The following is a 21,960-nucleotide window of genomic DNA, read 5'->3' as shown; positions in this document are numbered from 1 at the left end:
GACAGAGATTAAGGTGATGGTAAGTGCCTGCATGGCACTGAGGGCGGCGGACTAGGTTTTGATATCAGCCAGGATTGAGGAGTGATGAGAATCTATTAGAGGCCGTCTGCCAGTCCAAGGGGATAGCGGAAAGCGACACCAGTTATCAGGAGGATATCGCCTAGCTTAAGGAAGAGCCATATACTATAACTAAATGGTTGGGGAACTGGAGTCATATCAACAGAATTGTACCTGAAATGAAATGTTCATCCTGGAATGAAATGCTTATCTGAAATGAAATGTTTATCCTGAAATGAGATGTTTATCCTGACATGAAATGCTTATCTTGGAATGAAATGTTTATCTGAAGTGAAATGTTCATCCTGAAATGAAATGCTTATCTGAAATGAAATGTTTATCCTGAAATGAGATGTTCATCCTGACATGAAATGCTTATCTTGGAATGAAATGTTTATCCTGAAACGAGTTGGAATATTTATATTGTGAGGTAATGAACTGTTGAACCGGGACTGTGAGGAGACGTTTTGTCCTTATAGGGGGCATGGAGCATCCCGGTGTAAGAAGACCAGATAAAGAGTTTAAATAACCTTAAAATCTAATCAGTGTGGTGTCCTTTTTGAGTGGTGTGGCGTTAAATTGTGAGCTGGGTGTGATGCAAACACAAGGCGCTATGATGGGGTAAAAGCCTGTTGGCCTGAGCCAAGCTACCTTTAGGACGTTAGGTCCAACAAGCACCTTCAGCACTCTCAGGGAACCTGACAAACCAGTGATTTCTGAGTCTGGAGTGCCCCTTCGTATCTTCTTCATGGACCTCCAGCCATTTGGAGTACTCTAATAGTTCAGCTGAGAGGGTTATGTGTGCTCAAACAAATGGTATAACAGCACAGGTGGTCAACTGCTTGAAACTATCACTTCCAGTTGCTAGTCTCTCTCTCAGTTATAATGAGCAGGTCACGTGTGTGAGAAGTTGGCCTGATGTATGATGTCACTAGTTCTAGTGTACACCTTATATCAGACAAAACAACCCTTATGGTGATTGGTTGTAAAGTCAACCTTATAGACCAGCTATCCTAGTGGTAGCATGGACAAGAGCAGTCTTAGGCTAAACTCTGAATGGCATGTGAAGCCAGCTGTGATACCATATATAATCCCTTGAATACCAAATGAAAGGACACCACAACAGATATATATATAAAATAAAGTGTATTTATTCTAGTCAAACCCTCAGCACTTTTTATGAGATTAGAGGTAAGTACAACACAGTCTTATTCAAGCATACATTAAGTCACACAGGTAAGTAATACAGTTAGGCCCTACGGGCCACGCAAACCATATACTAAAGAAGTGGTATAAGGACCACTGTCACGGAAATAGAATAGGCCTAGGCCTAGGGAATCGCTGGGGCTACACTATACTACCAACAGTTAGGAAGTGGGAGGCCCACGGGATTCGGGTGCAGAGTGGAAACACTCACGCGTAATGCGTAAAAGTCGATAGAATTACTAGCAGTTAGAAATTAACAGTTTAAGGACACTTCTGAAGCAGCTAGAGAGTCGAGACTCGGAAACTAGACCCTAGGATAGTCACTACCCTTGTGAGCACCGCAGTACCCAAGTTACCTAGCCCACAGACTGCGGGTGCATAGGTGTGAACTTGCGTCGGGTTTCGTCGTGGACTTCTATGGATGCCTGAAGGAAGGTTGCTGACAGGCAGTCAGTGAAGAGTGTCCGGTGGATCCCAAGGCTGGGATCAAGAAGAGAGGATACCTGCAAGCAGAAGGGACAGAGTCAAGGTCACTAGCCAGTGACCACGTGGAACCAGGAAGGAACCAGGCGATGTCGTGAAGATTGCAGGAGAAGGGTGAAGCTTGTCGCTGCAGCCACGGGTACCAGGAGACGTCGAGGACGACCAGGACCAGGAGGCGAGCTGTCCCACGAAGGCTCTTGCTGTCGGCGGCGTCGAAGTCGAACTAGGACTCACCAAGCCTTGGCAAGGGGAACCCACGAAGAACGGAGGACTTGCTTCTGGTGCAGACCAGGAAGGTCTGGGGTGCTTCTCTTTTGCAAAGAAGCGGGAGCCAGTCTGGAGGAGCCAAACCAGCAGTGAAGATTTCAAGGTGTGTCGTCACAGAGGCCGCTAGCCAACGGGCAAGCAACCGGACTGACGCGCCAAGCAGGAAAATGCAGAAGGGCCCCCACGCAGGACTCGTGGAGTGTGGGGGGCTGATCTTCGGTGCAGATGGTGCTTGGGGTTGGGGCTTCTCAATCCCCGGTGCACAACTTCGAGGGTACCTCAGAAGCTGCGCTGGAAGATACTCGCCACTTTTCCCAGGTAGCCGGTCCCACGTCTCTCGTCGCCTCCACGGATCTCAGCTCGGCTGTGGATGTGGATCAGGGTCGGAGAAGTCTGGAAGTCAAGGCTCTGGTCGGGCTCTGCAGTCGGTCCCTCGTAGAACTTCAGCAAAGCAAAGGGTAAGTCTCTTGATGGTGCCTGTTTGCACAGGGTAGCCACTCCTTGGCCACAAGGGAGATTCTTCAGTCTTCTTCTTTCGTCGAATGTCGAAGGTCCAGAGTTTCTGTTCAAGTTGCAGGTTCAGGATAATCTTATCTCCTGGGGCCCAGCTACCACTCTTATACTAATCTGGGGGGCTGGGTTGCCTGCTAGGTCACGCCTTATGGGTGGGACCTGGGAGGGGGGTGGTTACACCCCCTTCCCTTTGTCCAGTTTCGCGCCAGGACTGGGGCTGGAGTGCCCCAGCACCGGTTTGAACTGGACTATGCATGGGACACCTTGTGTGCCCCAGGCATGTCTCATTCCTTTCAGCCCTCCCTGCCCCAATACACTAAAGTCTGTCTGGGGAGGTGCTAGCACCTCCCCAAGCAGGAAACCTATTGTCCAAGCCTCCCTTGCGGGGATCACTCCCAGCAGCAGGAGGGCAGACTCGTGTCTGTGGCAGCAGCATCCATTTTGTGATGCTGAGGCTTTGGTCAGAGTTAAACAGCAAAGTAGGATTTTAACATGTCTCCCCCTCTAGAAGGGAGGAATAATATCCTCATCACCAGAAATGGTATGGGGTATTATTCCAAAGTGTTAGACACCTTACACGACATGTTTTGATAAAGCCAAACCATAGTTACCATAACCGTTTAAGATTATAAGGCACTTTAAGAGTATATGGTAGGCTATATCATAGAACAGCTATAAGGACATGGTTCCGAAAGCTGCAGACAGGCTCAGTTCATGCTAGAGCACCATCTCACATGTTACCAAGCACTCTGCCTCCAGGATTGTTAAGGCCTGCCATAGGAGTGGCTGATAGGTACACATGTGTCTATTTTAAGGGTAGATATAGGTATACTATATCTAAGCAAGGGGTGATTACACGACCTTGCCCCAGCTGAGTGATCAGCCAATTGTGTTTGATTGGAAGGCCAGACCAGGGGTGGCATAATACCTGCTGCAGCCCCTGGGAGGCCTAGGGTACACCTATGCCCTGGGTACCTAGGGTACACTGTACAGGGTCCAATAAGGTGATCCTTACCAATTGGGAATGTACCTAGGGTACATGGAGTCCATTTTAAAGAGAGAGCAGACAGCCTGAGACCCTGAATGGCAAGATCTCAGGCCAACTAAGTCGAAAAACCAGCTAGACACTAGGCAAAAAGTTGGGGGTAACCATAGTCAGATATCCACCTTCCTACAACGTGTGCCACACCAAAATATTTTTTAATGTATTGCTCCTGCGACTGCAAGCAGTATCCAATATATTATGTGCAGTTTGTAATCAGGGGAGGCTGGGTCCAACATCCAACCTTCCTTCTTATACATGGTGTGTAGGAAATGTTTTTAAAGCCCAGGGCCAGGCAAACAATGAGCGGGCACTCTTTGTGACAATAACATGCCAATACTAGGCACAAAGGCTGCGCAGCTACACTGGGCCCTCCCACACTGCCCACAAGTCCATGCCACAAATGTTGATCTTGGCCCTGCATTGCCAGTTTCAGGCTCATCTCATTGGGCGCAGGGGCGCCCCCAGCATCCAGCCTTATAATCTCCCACGGTTCATTATTCTGTCTGCAGCTCAATCCCTGATGACGGACAGCTCCGAGGCAGTAAGAGCATCTGCTGAGCCCCGCAACACTTACCCCTGAGATCTCCTCAGAGCCGCTGTGCCGTGCTCCTTTCCAGGGCCTGGCCTTAACTGATTCAGGATCCTTTGATGCAGCTCGTTACTCACGCCCTTGCTCTTCTATCTTGGGCCTCATAGTAAGGAGCCATAGTCTCTTCCCTCATTTGTGTCGGACGATGGCTCGACCTAACGATCCCTTGCTATCACTAGGAATCTGTTGGGCCTGGAGTGACTCTCGGTGCTCCCTTAAGCTTTGGCACTGCTGTGCCTAGGTCCCCTTGGCTCCCCCAGTCTTTATTCTGGTACGCAGCTTAATCGCTGGGAGCAATTGGCCCTAATATTTATGGAGTTCTATCCAAGCTGAACCCTAGAGGACAGCCCACACCTGGTCCGCCCTTCCACATTCCAGGGCGAGGCAGCACTGAATTAGAAATCATTTGATGCAGCTCACCACTCTTCAGGCAGGTTTAGCAGCACCGTCTACCTCTGCTCGTCTGGATCCAACGTTACTTTCTTCCCCATATTTGACAATGGCTCGGTCTACCATTTTCTCACTATCACCAGGATTCTTTTGAGCATAAGAGTGGCCTGTACCCAGTTCCATTGAGCCAGTGTTTCCCAAACTGTGCACCGTGGCTCCCTGGGGAGCCGACAAACCTAGTCAGGGGAGCCACGTACCAAGCACTTTAATGCATTTAAATGTTGAAGGGTCTGTTGGCTTCAGTTAAACTAATTAGACTTAAACGCATGATGTCGATGATTTGTAAGTGACATGCCTAAAGCTGTAAACGTAGCGCTTAATTGATGGCATGTCGAGGCAGATGACCTCCATATTTCACTGGATCCCCATGTTCCAACACTTTCAAATTAAGCGGAAGATACCTGATTTATTTTGTTAGACTCGTTAATAGTTTTGTTTTTTTCCAAATGAATTTTACACCAATGCAAGTTATCAGGAAAGTACACTTGTCCTGTTTATTAAACATACTAAGTATTATTAAGTATCGAAATTTTTACTTGAATCATAGGTACTTCCAGTACACACTTCTTTCAGTAGACACACATTTCCAGACAGGCCTACTCTCTCCTTGAGCACAGGGAAGTAAAACACGATATACAGCATAATGCCAACATTTGGGAAGCAAGAAAGAGGGACGTTAGAAAAAATAAAAAAATCTGAGGAATTAATTTTACTTGCATTGATTTGGAGACAGTTTTAGGGAGGACACAGCAAAAAGAAAGCTTTATGTGGTTTAAAAAATTGAGAGTCACCCTGCTGAGACAGGTGTGTTGGCACGTATGACATGGGTAGAAATGGAAGTGCAAATATTCTTCAAGTGCAGAAACACTTTGGCAATGGGGCCTACATGCATATGGGTGCTATCTTGCACTGTAAGTGAGATAAAAAAAAATGAGAGGGTACTCTAAAAAAAAATGCATGGGCAAAGAAGTGTGACTAGGAATATTTTACTACAGGTGCCACCTTAGTAACATGAAACACCCTGCATATATGATTATAATATCTTCATCAGCTCAACCCAATTATTTTCAGGGAGAAAAAAGCAAGTACTCTCGAGGTCGGACTTACATTCACGCCACCCTCCCAAAAAAAGCAATGGCCAATGGGTCAAGGGAGCCGCGGGTTGAAAAGGTTTGGGAACCACTGCATTGAGCACTGTTGGAGTGCAGTGCTGTAGGTAGTTACAAAGTTACAGTCAAATCTTTTTTTTTTTTATAACAGGCAATATTATGTACTTTTAAAGCAGCATTGTCTAGGAGTTTCTCTTTAGAGTGTCTTGTTGGTTATCTTGCAAGGCCATGCCCACACTAATAACTTTACTACATTTTAGAATTTCAGGTAATACAATGCATTCTGTGTGTTATGCATACACAAATTAACATTGCACATTATCCAATCAGTACACATGAATAGAGCTAAATAATATATTTAATGTTGGTTCTACTCCACAGGAACCATAACAATGAAAAAGAGCATAAAGAAACACAAATGTACAGCACCACAGCACATAGCTCTGTATCCAGTTTTGGATAATAGTTTCCACTTGCAGCACTATGGAAACAGTAGTAACAGTTTGCAAAAGGTAGAATACTAGTGTACTAAAAATATATTATTAACTGAATGACTTATAGGCACAATGTGTGAAAGGCACGTGCTCCTGGTTGACTGAAAGTGCTTTTTATCCAGATAATCACTTACCGTTTTCTTCAACTTCTTTCTGAAATATTCATATTTTCGTTTGTAATCCCTGGAGTAAGGCACAGCCTGTATGCAAGACATATATGAGATATATTTAGCAAGGTTCTGCTTACATAAATTACAAGCAGCCTAGACAAACTTGTGGATTCAGTTTTGTGTATTCAAAACACAAATAAGGAAAGTAGCACATTTTTTATTGCACCTTTAAAACACACTTTTAATATAGCTCTCATCATTGCTGAAACCTTATTTCCTTAATTTATTTGAATTGTAACCTCTCACCCAAAATGGATCTGTAAAGACTTCTCTTGTCTGCTTTGAGTTTTGCCGTTTATATATTTGCCTTTTGCCCTCATTCTGCACAGACTAGGAGCTCACGTGTAAGTTGCGATCTGTGAGAAGCTACCTTAGTACTACATATGTAGCTCCCGATAGGTCACCTGTTAAAAACTTAAATAAAGGTCTTTTTTAGTGAACTTGCCTCTAGACATTCATGCAGCAACCAAAGCACTTAGATTTAGAATAACCCACAAACTGGTGAGCGTTAATAATTGTGACAAGGTAGGCAGTATTAAACAGTTCTATTAATGAAGGAAAAAGAGAGCGAAGAGGATAGGTACATGAGGCCATTCACTATTGGTAGACTTGGTCTCTAAGTAAACTGAAAGGTCGTTGATATGGCATAGCTGATCAAGGTGTGTGAATGTTGATTCTGTAGATTTAATTCTCAATAGAGCAGTGATGACGATTGATCCTCTGAGGCTGCACTGTGCAATTTCTAAGCCAAACAGATACAGTCTTGCAATATTCCTTTTCTATGGAATCCCAATATCGTGTAATGACGGGGCAAAGCTGGTTGCAACGTGGACATGATGCATCTGGCCCTGCAGTGTGAAGGCGTTTCAGTGTTAGGTATGAGGCATGTAGGTAGTACAATTGGACCAGGCGGAGTCTAGCAGATGTGGTGATTGTTTTAGGATCCATCAGTGTGTTTCTCCAGTCCTCTTCCTCCAGAGGTCCGATCCATCCCTCTCACTGGTCCCTGAGTCTGTGTGAAGTATTCGGGAGACCCCCCTTCCCCAGATTTCCCATCATGATTTGTGCCTCAGGTGGGCTGCATTCAGGTAGAGAAGTGCCATCTGGTACGTGACTGCGGAGGGCGTGGCGCAACTGCAGGTACCTATAAAACTGGGAGGGGTGCACAGAGTACCGAGTTTGTAGATCTTGAAAGGTATGCATGTGGTCACCTCCCCATATGTCCCCAAGTTGTGAAATGCCAATAAGGTCCCAGGCCCTGAATCCTTCCAGGCTGCTGACCTCATGGAGCCAGGAGCCCTGCCAGAGCAGTGTGGATTGAGTCGGCTTGTTCGACCATTGGGTATGGCGTAAAGAAGCGCGTGAGGCCAGGAGAACCCCTTGTGTCACTATGGGCAGAGATCTGGGGATAGCTCCCCCATACATCATCTCTTGGAACCTAGATAGGGCCAGGGCATTTAGTTCCACCCTGTACGCTGGGTCTGACCAGCCGCCGTTGAACCAGTCATGAATAATGAGCAGTCGGGTTGCTAAGTAGTATTGGTAGAGATTGGTCATGCCCATTCCTCCATCGAAAGGTGGAATCCGGCATTGGGCCAGGGCCAAGCGAGGTCTCCACTCCCCCCAAAGGAATTTGGTGGTCAGACTGTCCAGTTCTTTAAACCAGGTTCGTGGAAAAAGGAAGGGTGTATTCTGAATTACGTACAGAAACCTGGGTAATAGCATTTTAAACAGGGCTATTCTTTCCAAGGGGTTCAGCGGGAGCGTCTGCCATCTGTGGAGGTCGGCACGGGCACTTTTCACCTGTGAGGTCACATTAAGTGACCACGCGAGGTCGGGAAGCAGGGCGACCCAAATTCCAAGGTATGTAAAGGATTGCCTCCTGATAGGTATGGTGGATTGCCAGTCGTAGCAGTCTCTCGAGAAGTGGAGAGGAACTAAGACGGACTTGGCGAGGTTTAGGTGCAGGCCAGAGGCCTGCCCAAAGAGATGCAATGCCCGAAGACAATGGAGTCCGGACCGGGCCGGCTCGGCCAGAAAGAACAGGACGTCGTCCGCATAAAGAGCGATTTTATCCGGGTCCAAGGCTGGCCATTTCCATCCCATGATCTGCTCATCAAATCGTATGAGGGGGCTAAGGCGAAAAGGAGCGGCGAGAGGGGGAATCCCTGCCTCGTACCTCTCCTAATGGGCAGTTTAAGCTGGCTTTTGGCAAAGCCACAAATGGTGGCCTTGCTAGCTTCCCACAAGGTGCCCGGGGAGGAGACAGAGCCTTGATTAGTGAGAAAATACTCCTTTAGCTCTTTCTAACTGAATTCTTAAAGTCTTTGTCCATGCGTTCAGTCTCCAGATCGGCCGCAACGTGTCTGGGGGATCCCCCATTCCCAAAGACAGGGGTGAGTGATCAGATATACCCCTGGGAAGGATGGCAATGTCTCTAATTTTCTGGCAATCGAGGGCGGGCATGAAGATGTGGTCCAATCGTGCGTGGGTGTGGTGCGCGGCAGAAGTGTGCGTGAATTGTTTGGTCTGGAGGTGCCAGACCCTCCAGGCGCACACCCCCCAGGGTGCTCGCCCAGTTCGTCAAGAGTTTAGCGTGCGTGGTTTTAGCGGCAGACGGGGTGCTTGTAGTGTCTAGGACAGGGTGCATAACTGCATTGAAGTCACCTCCAATCATCGTCATCCCGGAGGGCAAAGATGTGATGTGGTCTGCAGTACGTTTAAGGGTGGGAGAAAGCACTGATGGTGGGGAGTATATGGACATTAGGTTAAGAGCAGTGTCTCCTTTGGTGCCTCACAGAGCTAGGAAGCAACCCAGGGGATCGCTGGTGACTTTGGTCAGCACAAATGGAAAAGTGCGCCGCATTAGTATTGCCACGCCTCTTGACCCGCGATTGAACCCTGGGTGCCAGACTCTGTCATAGGCGTATCGTGCCAGGAAAGGGCAGTTATTGCCAATAAGATGGATTTCTTGGAGCAGTAGTATGTCGGCCGCTTGGTGCTGTGTATAACGCACGACCGCTGTCCTTTTGACTCTATCTAGCAGCCCATTGATATTCCATTACATTATACGGAGTAGTTCCCTGCCATTACGGGTGTCTGTCATAGTAGGCAGTAGTGTGAAAGAGGGTCCGTAGAATGGGCGCCAAGCGCAGGTGTGGTGCTCTGCCTACATGCTGTGGGACTATAGATGCGTTGATGTAGCTTGGGTTGCGTGTGCAAGTGTCGTATTGCTGAAGAAGAGTCCTGGATTAACAAACAAGGTGCAGTAACGAAAAACAGGGACAACGGTCCCCTCTCCCTTCCCCCACCCTATACTTCAGGAACGGAAGCATCTGTCGACCCTAACAGACAAAATTAGATACCAAACTGAAACGCTTGAGTGCGGAAATTCGTGGAGGACCCCTCCTCATATACGAATATTCATATCGACACCATCATGAGAACTAGAGCTGCGGTGAGCATGGCTATCGATGTGAATAATGTCTTGTGTTACAGGCTGTCTGCCGCAGAACCAGGTTAGCCCTCTAAGGGAGCCGGACTTCGAGAAAGGTCTGTGTCCGCCAAGTCAATTGGGGAGGGTCGGGGCAGAGTGTCCCCAGGATCTGGTTGGCCCGTGGAGCCGGCCCGTCTGGAGAGGGGGGAGGAGTTTCTCTGTGGCTCTCTGGCTTGTGGGATAAGCCCACGGCCTGAGGGTGATTCTGATCTGGCTCGTCGTGGTCCTCGTCCCTTGCGTGAGCGGGTGCGGGTATTATGTGGCCTGGGCAACCCCCCTCGGGCGTCCCCAGTACGAGCCTTGGAGGACCGGTTCAAGGCAATTACTCTCAGTGGGCGTTCGTCAGCCATGTCCAGGCCTCCTCGGGGGATTCGAAGAAAAGGGTTTTGTTCTGGAACACCACCCGGAGGCGGGTCAGGTAAAGAAGCCTGTACTGTAGGTCCAGCGCACGGAGCTTCTGCTTAACCTCCACAAATGAACGTCTTTGACTCTGAACCTCCTGTGTGTAGTAAGGGAAGATCATAATCAGTTAACCCTGGTATGTGAGGGATTTTTGCCTGCGTGCCTCGGCAAGGATAGAGTCTCGATCCTTGAAATTGAAGATCCACGCTATTATCGGCCAGCGTGGTGCCCCCGGCGGAGGCTTTAGAGCCAGAGAGCGGTGAGCCAGTTCAATCGCAAACCACAGGGAGAGGGAGTCCTTGGGCAACCAGGAATTTATTCAGTGCTCACTGAAGTTGATAATTTGTTCCTGCTCCGAGCCCTCCGGTAATCCCAACAGGCGGAGGTTATTGTGCTCGAACTGTTCTCAGCATCTTCGGCTCGCTTATGCAGTTCTTTAGTATGGGTCTGTAGGCGTGCGACTTGGTCTTTCAAATGGTGGAAGTCGTTCTCTATCGTGGAAATACGGAATTCGGTTTCTTTGATCCGGGCCGACGCGTTGCAGAGGTCTTGCCGGATGAGGGCCATGTCGACTCGGACTTCGCAAATTTTACCCTCCAGAGAGGTGCTAATTGCTTGAAGGATGGTGCGGAGGTCAGTGGCTATGGGGGCATTCTTTTCGGTAGGGCCGCTCGCCGCCCCAGTCTCCGTGGTCGTGTATTGGTCCATCTTGGTCTGTGTTGTGGGGGGCTTCGGTCCCCGGTCTCTCCCCATTGAAGCTGATCGGTGGTTGCTCCTCTGGAGACCTTCTCTGGGGATCAGAGTTCCTGGCTATCCCAGCGTGAGCGGAGGAGGAGAAGAAAGCGCCGCAGACAGCAGAACCGGGCGAGGAGCGCAAGACATCGACTGGCCCAGTGATCGGGGAGCAGTCTCCCTGTGGCTGCAAACGACAGGAGGGTGCTCCTCCACACGTCAGTGGAGTCCCAGGGTCATGCACAGCCCAGCGACCAGGGATCCGGGACCACCACTCACCCAAGAGTTAATGAACAAGTAGAAAGTGGGGGGACCCAGACCATTGGTCCCTTGCTGCCCGAGGTAGTAGCCGGTCCCCCCGCACACCACCTCCATCAGTCGGGCCCAAGGAGGCGATCAGGGTAGGCCTCTCTCTTCCCATGCGCCACAGACCAGCCCACTCCAGGCCACAGCAGGCTCTGACAGGGGGCGTTCCACAAGGCGTCAGCGGGTCTCCAATGCCTGAGTGTGGTGCCCAACACCGGCCCAGGGCCGCCAGGGGTCCTAGGAGGAAGGAACAGGAGGGGGGGAGAACCAAGGCTCCGGTCTCCTGCTGCCCGAGGTGGCAGCCGAGCCCTTCGTGCCTCATCTGCCGGCCGATCACAGCCGCTGCGGATCCGGTTGTAATTACAGTCACCAGTTTGCAGTTGGGGAAGGAAGGCCCCGCCAAAGGCCGCCTGTCAGTGCCCCTCACCTTCGACCGAGCGGAGGCAGCAGGCTCACGACTCCACCGGGTAAGGCACCTCACCAGTGGCACCGCAGGGAATGGCTTTCCGTCAGCCCCGATGACTGGGCAGAGGTCACAGCAGAGCCTCGAGGGGACGGGAGCCACCGCCAGGAGTTGCTATCTTAAGTCCAATGGGGCCCGGGGTCCGGGCGTGAAGTTGGTCCCCGCGCGTAAATTCACTTATTTTTGGGGCTCCAGCAATGAGCATGGGGTGCGGCGCGATGTTAGGGGCGGCCTGTCAGGATGGGCAATCGCCGATGGTGGCGAATTTTGAAGCGGATGACGGAGAGGTCCAGAGCACTCCTAGAGTGCGACCGCCATCTTGACGCTCCAAGCCAGGCCCCCAGACTTTTTTTTTAAGCCAATCTGCCCACGGGCCGGGGCGGGAAACCACTAGACACCTGGTAGTACATACCTGTATTAGGGGAGAACTGGTCCTGGGGTAAGGGTTACTTCCTTCTGGGGTGCCAATAATTCGCCTTTGCTTTGTACCCCCTTTGGGGGCAGTATTCATTGTGTTATACAGCGCTAACTATTTTATTTCTTGTCATCAATTGCATTTGTGAACTTAATATTGTATTCCTCCTTTTTACTGTAGTGCAAAGCTTTTGATTTACTTGGTGGTGACTCCTGCTTGCAGTTTCGGCATTGGTAGATCTGCAGTTTGTGTAGTTGCATGTGGTTGTAAGGAAATTTATTTTGTACTGGTTACTTCAAATAAGTGTATAATCAACAGGGGGACGTAAGAGCTAATTATATAAAGAGGTCCTCTTCCAGTGCTCCTATGTGTGTACATCTGATTCACGGAAGGGAGTCGGTTCCTCTGTTGTGGCAGAAGTACTAGAGGTCACTGTCTGCCTACTGTTTGTAGTCACAGGGGGATCTATTATTCAGATCGCAATGCCCTCACACACCTGTTAGGGCACAGCTTTCCAAACTTTTCATGTTGGTGACACACTTTTTGGAGATGCATCATTTTGGGACGCAGTAAGGCAGTGTAGCGAGCGAGCTTAGCAAGCGAGCCTGAACCACATAAGGGGGATTCGGGGGGCCGGTAGAAAATTTTGAAATAAAAGTGGGCAAATGGTGCATTTTCAAGCAAATTTGAGACCATGAGGTTGAACACAGGACCCTGCAGCGGATGCCTTCGTCCACTGAGCCACCAGACCCGGCATACACACATCTCTCTCTCTCTCTGTCTCCCTCACTCTCTCCATTTCTCCCTCCCTCTCTCTCTCTCTCTCTCTCTCTCTCTCTATATCTCTTTCTCTCTCTCTCTCTGTCTCTGTCTCACTCTGTCTCACTCACTCTGTCTCCCTCTCTCTCTGTCTCCCTCCCTCCGTCTCCTTCTCTCTCCCTCCCTCTGTCTCCCTCCCTCACTCTCCCTCTGTCTCCTACCCTCTGTCTGTCTAGCTCTCTCTGCCTCCCTCTATCTGTCTCGCTCTCTGTCGCCCTCCTCCCTCCGTCTGTCTCCCTCCCTCTGCCAGTCTGTCTCCCTCTGTCGCCCTCTGTCTCCCACTCTCTGTTTCCCTCTGTTTCTGTTCCTCTGTCTCCCTCCCTCTCCCTCTCGCTCTCCTCTTTCTCCCTCTGTCTCCTTCTGTCTCTCTCCCTCTCTCTGTCCCCCTCCCTCTGTCTGTCTGCCTCTCTCTGTCTCCCTCCCTCTCCTTCCCTCTGTCTCCCTCTCTCTTTCTCTCTCCCTCTGTCTGCCTTTGTCTCCCTCTCTGTCTCCCTGCCTTTCTCTGTCTCAGTCTCTACCTCTATCTGTCTGTCCCTGTCTCTGCCTCTATCTGTCGGTCTGTCCCGGTCTCTGTCTGTCCCTGTATGTTGCTGTCTCCCTCCCTCTGTCTCCCTCTCCGTCTCTCTGTCTGTCTCTGCCTCTATCTGTCTGCCCCTGTCTCTGTCTCTGTCTGTCCCTGTCTCCCTCCCTCTCTCTATCTCTCTCTCTATCTCTCTCCCTCTCTTTCTCCCTGTCTCCCTCACTCTGTCTCCCTCTCTCTCGGTCTCCCTCCCTCTCTCTCCCTCCCTCTCCCTCCCTCTGTCTGTCTGTCTGTCTCCGTCTGTCTCCCTCTTGTCTGGCTCCCTCCCTCTGTCTCCCTCCATCTGTCTACCTCCCTCCCTCTGTCTCCATCCCTCTGTTGCCCTCCTCCCTCTGTCTTCCTCTGTCTGTCTTCCTCTCTCTGTCTCCCTCCTCCCTCTGTCTGTCGCCCTGTCTCCCTCTCTGTCTCCCTCTGTCTCCGTCCCTCTCTCCCTCTCTGTCTCCCTCCGTCTCCCTCCCCTTGTCTCCCTCTCTCTCTCTCTCCCTCACTCTGTTGCCCTCTCCGTCTCCCTCTCTGTCTCTCTGCCTCTCTGTCGGTCTGTCTCAGTCTCTGCCTCTGTCTGTCTGTCCCTGTCTCTGCCTCTATCTGTCTGTCCCTGTCCCTGTATTTGCCTCTATCTGTTCCTGTATGTCGCTGTCTCCCTCCCTCTGTCTCCCTCTCTGTCTCTGTCTCTGCCTCTATCTGCCTGCCCCTGTCCCTGTCTCTGCCTGTCTGTCTCCCTCTCTCTGTCTCTCCCTCTGTCGCCCTCCTCCCTCTGTCTGTCGCCCTCTGTCTGTTTCCCTCCCTCTGTGTCTCCCTGTCACCCTCTGTCTCCCTCTCTCTGTCTCCATCCCTCTGTCTCCATCCCTCTGTCTCCATCCCTCTGTCTCCATCCCTCTGTCTCCATCCCTCTGTCTCCTTCCCTCTGTCTCCTTCCCTCTGTCTCCTTCCCTCTGTCTCCTTCCCTCTGTCTCCTTCCCTCTGTCTCCTTCCCTCTCTCTCTCTCTGTCTCCCTCCCTCTATCTGTCTCCCTCTCTCTGTTTCCCTCTCCCTCCCTCTGTCTACCCTGGACTCCCTCCCTCTGTCTCCCTCTCTCTCTGTCTCCCACATTTTCCCTCTCTCTCTGTCTCCCTCCCTCTCCCTCCCTCCCTCTATCTGTCTCCCTCCCTCCCTCTGTTGCCCTCCTCCCTGTCACCCTCTGTCTCCCTCTGTCTCCGTCCGTCTGTCTCCCTCTCTCTCTGTCTCCCTCTCTCTCTGTCTCCCTCCCTCTGTCTCCCTCTCTCTGTCTTCCTCCCTCTATCTCCCTCTGACTGTCACCATCTGTCTGTCACCCTCTGTCACCTGACCCCAGCTTCCCGGGCACACACACAGCCGCACCCGAGTACTTCGCAGGTCTTTAAAAGACCATTTACTGGGAGACGGTATGCAATAGATGAGGCATAGTGAGAACAAAGCTTTCATAGGAATGCTTCTTAATAAGCAGCAGTTATGTGCTAAGTGCCCGTGTTGAGAGGAGCCCGGGATGCCGATTGTAAGTCTCCCCTTTGACCCCCATGTCGTACCTATGCAAGTGCGGGACGACGACGGCCCCTTTAATCCGCTCCGACGTCATGAGGAGGCGGGACAGGCAGCGGTGACGCAGCAACTCTGGGACCTATCGCAAGTGGAGGAGAGGCGGAGAAAAGGCAGCAAGCAGGAAGAAGCGGCGAGAGGACGCAAACGGAAAGCAGCATCGAGAATCCTAGAACCAGAGAAGGAGAGGGGAGAGAAGTCGCCCTTCTACTGGCCCCGACCCGACACCGCGTAAGCACCAGCCACTTCCCCCAGGAGGAGGGTGGCTTCAACAGGTACGGGGACGCTTCCGGGACCTCCTCAACACACCGGGAGGGAAACATTAACGAGGGTGGTCACGGCTCGAGGTCTTGCTTGGGAACCACCCTTTTAGCCGCGGTGCACAGTCCCTCACGACCCATCTTCCCTCCAGTTATGTCCTTTTGGAGAATCCAATCCTGAACCTTTGTTTTCTTGTTTTTGATTTCTTTTCGGCTCCCTCATCCCTCCCTGAAATTGAGGCATCTGCTCAGAAGAGAGCTCTGGCACAGGTACCCATCTGTGAAGACGGGAACAATGGGCAGTAGCGAAGACCTCCCTGGGAGACCGAGACATTGGACATAGTGGTTTTTTTCTTATGTTTTGTTATGAGAAGAGGGACTTCCTCAGTTATATACAAATAAACCCCTTGTTTCTGCAACCCCACAACGCGTATAAGGCTATCCAACGCTGGTAGTGTGACAGATTTTGGTGGAGAATGCGGGCAGAAGCTCTCTGATACAAGATGGAACAAATAATACACCAAATGCGGGAGGCTCAGAACAAACTGGAATGGGCCATGGAGAAAAGCTCAAACCAAGCAGACCAGGACCGTATCGCGTTTACCGCCGCAATTCAGTTACAAGCAGACAACTTAACCAAGCTAGCGGAAGGACAAACCCAGCTCCTACAGACATTGGGGCAGGGCATAGCCCCTTCCTTAACAGGGACTGTTGTTCCCCTTCAGAAATACACCCCTGGGGATGATCCTGTGTCATTTTTTTTTTATTTTGAAAGGGCTGCCAGGGCACGTGGCTGGCCAGGGGACCGCTGGCCTTTCTATTTAGCCCCCCTTCTTACAGGTGAAGCCCAAGCCGCATATCAAATTGGCAATCGTGATGGTACGGCCGCATATGGGCATATCAAGCAGTATATCCTCGATCGACTTGGCGTAGACGACAAAGCTCATCGTCTTTGCTTCCGCCAAGAAAGAGGAGTTACTTGTGATACCCCCAAAACCCTCTTTTATAAAATCAAGGATGCTGCGGATAGATGGCTGAAACCTGTGGAGTCTACCCGAGAAGCTATCATGGAAAAAATATATCTCGAACAATATTTAGAAGCTCTCCCCTACGGGACCCAACGCTGGTTGCGTCAACACGCGGGACTCACCTTAGAACACACCGTTGAAATGGCCACCTCCTATGCAAGGGCCCAGAGTCGAGGGCCCCCTAAAGAACAAGAGAGAAATCCGAAATCACTTCCCCTGATGACGGAAAGAAAAACAGCAAAAGCATTTTATAAACAGCCAAAACCCCGTGTAGGACGCCTCGAAACCTCTCCAGTGACGGGTCCCCAACGCTACGAATGTGGGGTGTGGGGCCACATCGCCAAATTCTGTAGAAAAAGAAAAGAAAAAACATCAGATGAACCGTTGGACGTTCGCTACTTGCCACATTCCATCCTTTTCGCACAAGAAACCGGTCCGATATACTATGTGAGTCTGATCCTGAATATCCAATCCATAACCACCCTCCTGGATTCCGGGTGTAAGTACTCAGTCATACGAGAGAAACTCGTAGCACCTGCTTCCTTGTTATCTGGACGGCATGTCAATATAAGATGCGTGCATGGTGATATCAAAGAATATCCCCTCGCCAGAATCACCCTCCAAAACCTCCAGGGCCTAAGTATAGTGGTTGACGTAGGGGACTTGCCCCACCTGCCCGAGCCTCTCATTATCGGCATTGACAATCCTTGGTTCTTTGAGATGTTAAGGGGAGCGGTACAACATAGGTCTCAGACCGCTCTTTTGGCCTCTGAACCCTGGGCCATGGATACGCACTTTAGGACTGCCCAACTAAACGACAGCAGCCTCAGTAATGCCTGGCAAAGCGCTAGGGCGTCCCTCCAACAGCCCCACAAAGTGTATCCCTGTTTTGTTGAACTGAAGGGCTTCTTATATAGAATAGGTAAGGAGGGGGAGGAACCACAGCTGTTAGTTCCTGCGGCCTTTAGGGATCAGGTCCTTTCTTTTGCCCATACGCACCTTCTGGCAGGACATTGTGGGGTAGAAAAAACATCTCACTCCATACTCCGCAATTTTTTTGGGCCAGGTGTACATGCAGAAATAAAGAAGTACTGCCAAGAATGTGCCATTTGCCAGAAGAAGAACCCTTACATCCCTCCAAAAGCCCCCTTGTGGCCCTTGCCTATATTCGCCAAGCCGTTTGATCGTGTAGGTATGGACCTTATAAGTCCCCTCCCCAAGTCCAATAAAGGCCATCAGTATGTGCTGGTAATAGTAGATTATTCCACCCGGTACACCGAAGCGCTCCCCTTGCATTCCGCGAATACCCCGACGATAGCCCACAGACTGATTGAAGTTTTCTCTAGGATGGGGTTTTCCAGAGAAATCGTAACCGACCAGGGAACCCCTTTCGTTTCCCGCTTGATGAAACAGGTCTGCCAACAGCTAAGCATTAAACACACAAAAACTTCTGTATACCATCCCCAGACCGATGGTCTGGTGGAACGGTATAACGGAAACCTCACATTGACTCTGAAGAAACTTCTCGCCAGTGACGGGAAACGTTGGGATCAGCTTCTTCCATTAGCCTTATTTGTGCTTCGTAGTCAGGTACAGAGTAGCCTGGGCACCTCTACCTTTGAATTACTATTTGGTCGGAAACAGCGGACCCTTCTTGAAATAACAAAAGACACCTGGGAGGCCGACGGCACTCAGGAAGCCCAGGCTCTCCTGGACTATGCCACTCAAATCAAAAGCCGCCTTCACAAACTAAGGGAACTTGCCCATGCCTCTTTGGAAAAGGCCCAAGAAAAGCAGAGGCAAACCTATGATAAAGGAAAAACATTGCGAGAGCTACAAATTGGAGATCTGGCTTTGGATTTGCTCCCGTCTTCCTCCCACAAATTACGGAAAGAATGGCAGGGCCCTTTTCCTGTGGTACGCAAAATAGGTAAAACCACCTATCTGTTGCAGCTTACCACCAACAAAACCCAGATGTATCACATAAACCTTCTAAAAAAATGGTTAGGGCCCCCTCCTAAACCAACCCAGACTATATACTTGGTACTCTCCAGTTCTTCCACTGTCAACTCCACCATCCTCAATAAGGAGCTAGCACCTGAACATACCCGGGGCATTAACGAAACGAAACATGTTGACCACTTACAACCAATAGCTACCTAGATACCTTGAATCCTTGCGGTAGTCCCACTGTTTTTACTTAGTCCCAGCCCTAATACCCGAATTAAAATATTCATAGGGCTGTGCCTATTTTAAATCACCTTGTCACTCAGAACATACACTAAGATTCACTCAATCTTTACTCACACACACCCTTCACATACGGCGATCTCAGATCAACAGAACTCCACTAAAGATGCCACCAGGCCCGTTGGACATTGCAGCGTCGGTCTGACGAGGAGCGCCCTATGATGAAGCATGACACCCTAGCAGGTGTGTGAGGGCATTACTATCTGAATAATAGATCCCCCTGCGACTACAAACAGTAGGCAGACAGTGACCTCTAGTACTTCTGCCACAACAGAGGAACTGACTCCCTTCCGTGAATCAGATGTACTTCAAATAAGTGTCACTGCCCTGCTTGGATGTGTTTTTTAACTATTGTAATAATTGTAGCATATTTAGCTTATGTTTTATTCTGTTTCAAATTCACATTTCGATTTGTGCAAGATCTGTATTAAGTTGTTTTGTGTTTATTTTTATTTTTCTTTGTAGTGAGATATCTTTGGTGTTTGCTGTGTCTGTGCAGAGTAAGTGCAGTTGATCCTCAAGCTAGCTGTCTATGGCAACTGAGTGGTATCTTTGTGGAGGATAAAGTTCATTGTGTGGTTTGCATGGATAATTTTTGCAGATTGTTATATGTCAATAGTTACATTTACTGTTTGATATAGCCACAGCTTGTAGGATGTTAGTTTGCATTTTGAATCTGCTTCTGTAAATGTATTTGAGGAAGAGGAGCATGTTAAAGATTCTGGATGTGAATTTCCTATCGAAGAGGAATCATCGGATGATGAATCCACTATAAAAGACAGATGAAGTTGATGGAGTTGCTAAGAAAGCTATTACTGTCTATATATTGGTCTACCAGTCCCTTAATAGCAACTGCTATGTTTACAGCAACCACGAGTCAGCATTGGTATGTGCTTCTGCAGCAAATGCTGCATTTTGTGGATAACACTACAGCATTGGAACAGGATCACCCTGTTTGTGACCGTTTCTTTAAGATTAGGCCTGTCCTTGACCATAAAGTAGATAATTTCACAGAGACCCAGTTTTTAGATTTCAGTTATCTTATTAACAGGGATTTCTACTTTTTGTTTTCATGAGATCTTTTGTTAATACAATTTAAATTTTTAACTGTTTAATCACCCTTGAGCCAAATCCAACCAGTATGTGTGTATACTTGTGTAGTAGATGGTTGTGCAGTAACATTTGTCTTTTCTGACTTTTACTGCCAGGGTGTACATTGACTTTTAGGAAAACATACCATCCTCAGATATTTTTTAAACAAGACACTAGGGGACACAGGGTGCTGTGTCTCGCGTGGATCACACTAGGTTCTCTTACCCATAAGCCCTTCTATACCTCAACCATTGGCTCAAAACCCACATTTTCTTTATATTTCTGTGAGCGAACGTACTAGAATCTGCGGGAAGCCACAGATTTCCTAACACCCAACATTGCCACATGTTTCTCAATAAAAAATGGTACCTCACCTGTGAGGGTAAACCTAGCACCCAAAAGAGGAAGGGGTCCAAGAGGCAATGTGGTACCATCAACAAAAGGGGCAGCTGCAGTTTTTTGTACCTGGGCTTGGCGCCTACTCAGGGGAACCTACAAAACCCAGACATTTTTGAAAACTAGACACCTGGGGAGTACAGGGTGGTGTGCCACGTGTGGATCACATGAAATTTTCATATCCACAATGCCCTGCAAATAGCTCATTTTCCTTGCATTTCTGCAGTCAGCAGGATTCCACAACATTCCTACCACCCAGCATTCCCCACTTGTCTCGATAAAAAAGCTGCACCACTGGTGTGGCTGGGCCTAGTGTCTGCAACAGGAACGGATCAAACCAGGGTCAATGGGAATCCTTGAAGGGACTCCCAGTGACCCTGGTTTGATCTGTCTGTATCCCAAACTGGACTGTACTACAAACTGCAAGTAGGTTGAAAGCACAACAATTTGGAAAAATTGGCTATCTCATTAAAAAACTGCAAAAATGTGGAAAAAAATTGTTTTCAAGATTCTGCTCTGCATGTTCCTAAAAGCTAAAAAGATGGTGACTTTAGCAGAGCCAACCTTCTGTTGATGCCATTTTTAGGGAAAACCGTTTTGCAGAGTATTTTTTCCCAAAACTCCCAACATGTAGCAATATTTTGGGTATTTTCTCAGTGGTCTCCAGGGGAATCCACAAATCCTGGATACCTTCAGATTTCCTGGGACGTTTGGAAAAAGGGACACACTTTTGACATGGATACATTATGTGGAAAAATGTTATAGAGGCCTAAGCGTAACCTCCCAAAAATTACCAAAAAAAGGCCTTAGTTTTCTAGTGGGAAAAGGCTTAGCAGTCAAGGGGTTAAAACCATTGGCAGTTTTTATTTTCAAAGTTAAAATGTTGCCATCTGACACTTTTATTTGCACCAAAGTATTGCCTTGCAATTCAACTAAAAAACAAAAGAAAGCCTATATAAGACTGTTTGCATGTAACTTTGCCCAAAGATGATAGCAATCAACTTTATCAAAGGCACTAGAATAATGGATAAACAAACAAAAAGATTCTGACTATAGCTATATGATCCCTTTCTTACTACCACGGTCAACACCATAATATTATCTATTGTACAGCAATTATCCCTGAGGCCTGTTTAACAGAACTTCATTGAGCTTAGTAGGGACTGCCAGTTTAAGAATGTTTGTAATAACAATCTAGCAAATTGCTTACTATAACGGTCAAGCAAAGTAATCAAGCAATAACTTCTAGGCTGTGACACAAGTCCGTTTTTAATAGGCTATAGAATTGAGCCTTTCCAGAATGCATGAATCATCCCAGAGCTGAATGTATTTGTAAACAGTAGGAACAATATATAGCACTCTGCTAACTTGGCTGAGCTTTTAGAAACAGCCACTGGAATACCATTAGAGCCAGGGTCACATGAAGGCCAAGAGCTCCTATGAAATGTCAAAACCTTAGTGGTTAAATTTGTAATACATGCAGATTCAGTCTTTAACTTATTAACTGCTATTAAATGCTGCATAAGTGTTCTTTATAAATGAATCACACATCGTATATGATAATTTGCTGAGAAAGTAGTTTGAACTTCCAAAAACCAAGCAGATTCAGAAGTCTTTGGGAATCCCTAGAAAGATCTGAGTAACTTGAGCCAAGCTTCTACACGTTTTACCCAAAGAAGGGCATAAATGTTCTTGTTATAGCCTAGTTTCAGTTTCTTACTTACTATACCTTGAGAGAAGATTTCCTGTCTTTTCCAAAATCAACATAGTGATACATTGTACAAACA

The 21,960-nt window shown here is 48.6% G+C and overlaps 1 protein-coding gene across 4 annotated transcripts in view; it reads right to left on the bottom strand.

Annotated features, from left to right (window-relative positions):
• NEDD4 (NEDD4 E3 ubiquitin protein ligase) overlaps nt 1-21,960 on the bottom strand; it is a 1,922,401-nt gene that overhangs the window by 589,404 nt on the left and 1,311,037 nt on the right. For all 4 annotated transcript variants that reach the window (XM_085644133.1, XM_085644134.1, XM_085644131.1 and 1 more), the window contains one exon: nt 6,348-6,413. In XM_085644133.1, the coding sequence (XP_085500259.1) occupies nt 6,348-6,413 (66 nt within the window). The remainder of the gene's footprint in view (nt 1-6,347; nt 6,414-21,960) is intronic.

The sequence above is a fragment of the Triturus cristatus genome, chromosome 3_1 (assembly GCF_964204655.1).
Source record: "Triturus cristatus chromosome 3_1, aTriCri1.1, whole genome shotgun sequence".
NCBI classification, from domain to species: Eukaryota; Metazoa; Chordata; class Amphibia; order Caudata; family Salamandridae; genus Triturus; species Triturus cristatus.
Note: the sequence above shows the minus strand (reverse complement) of the source record. Positions and strands in the feature narration are given on the sequence as shown.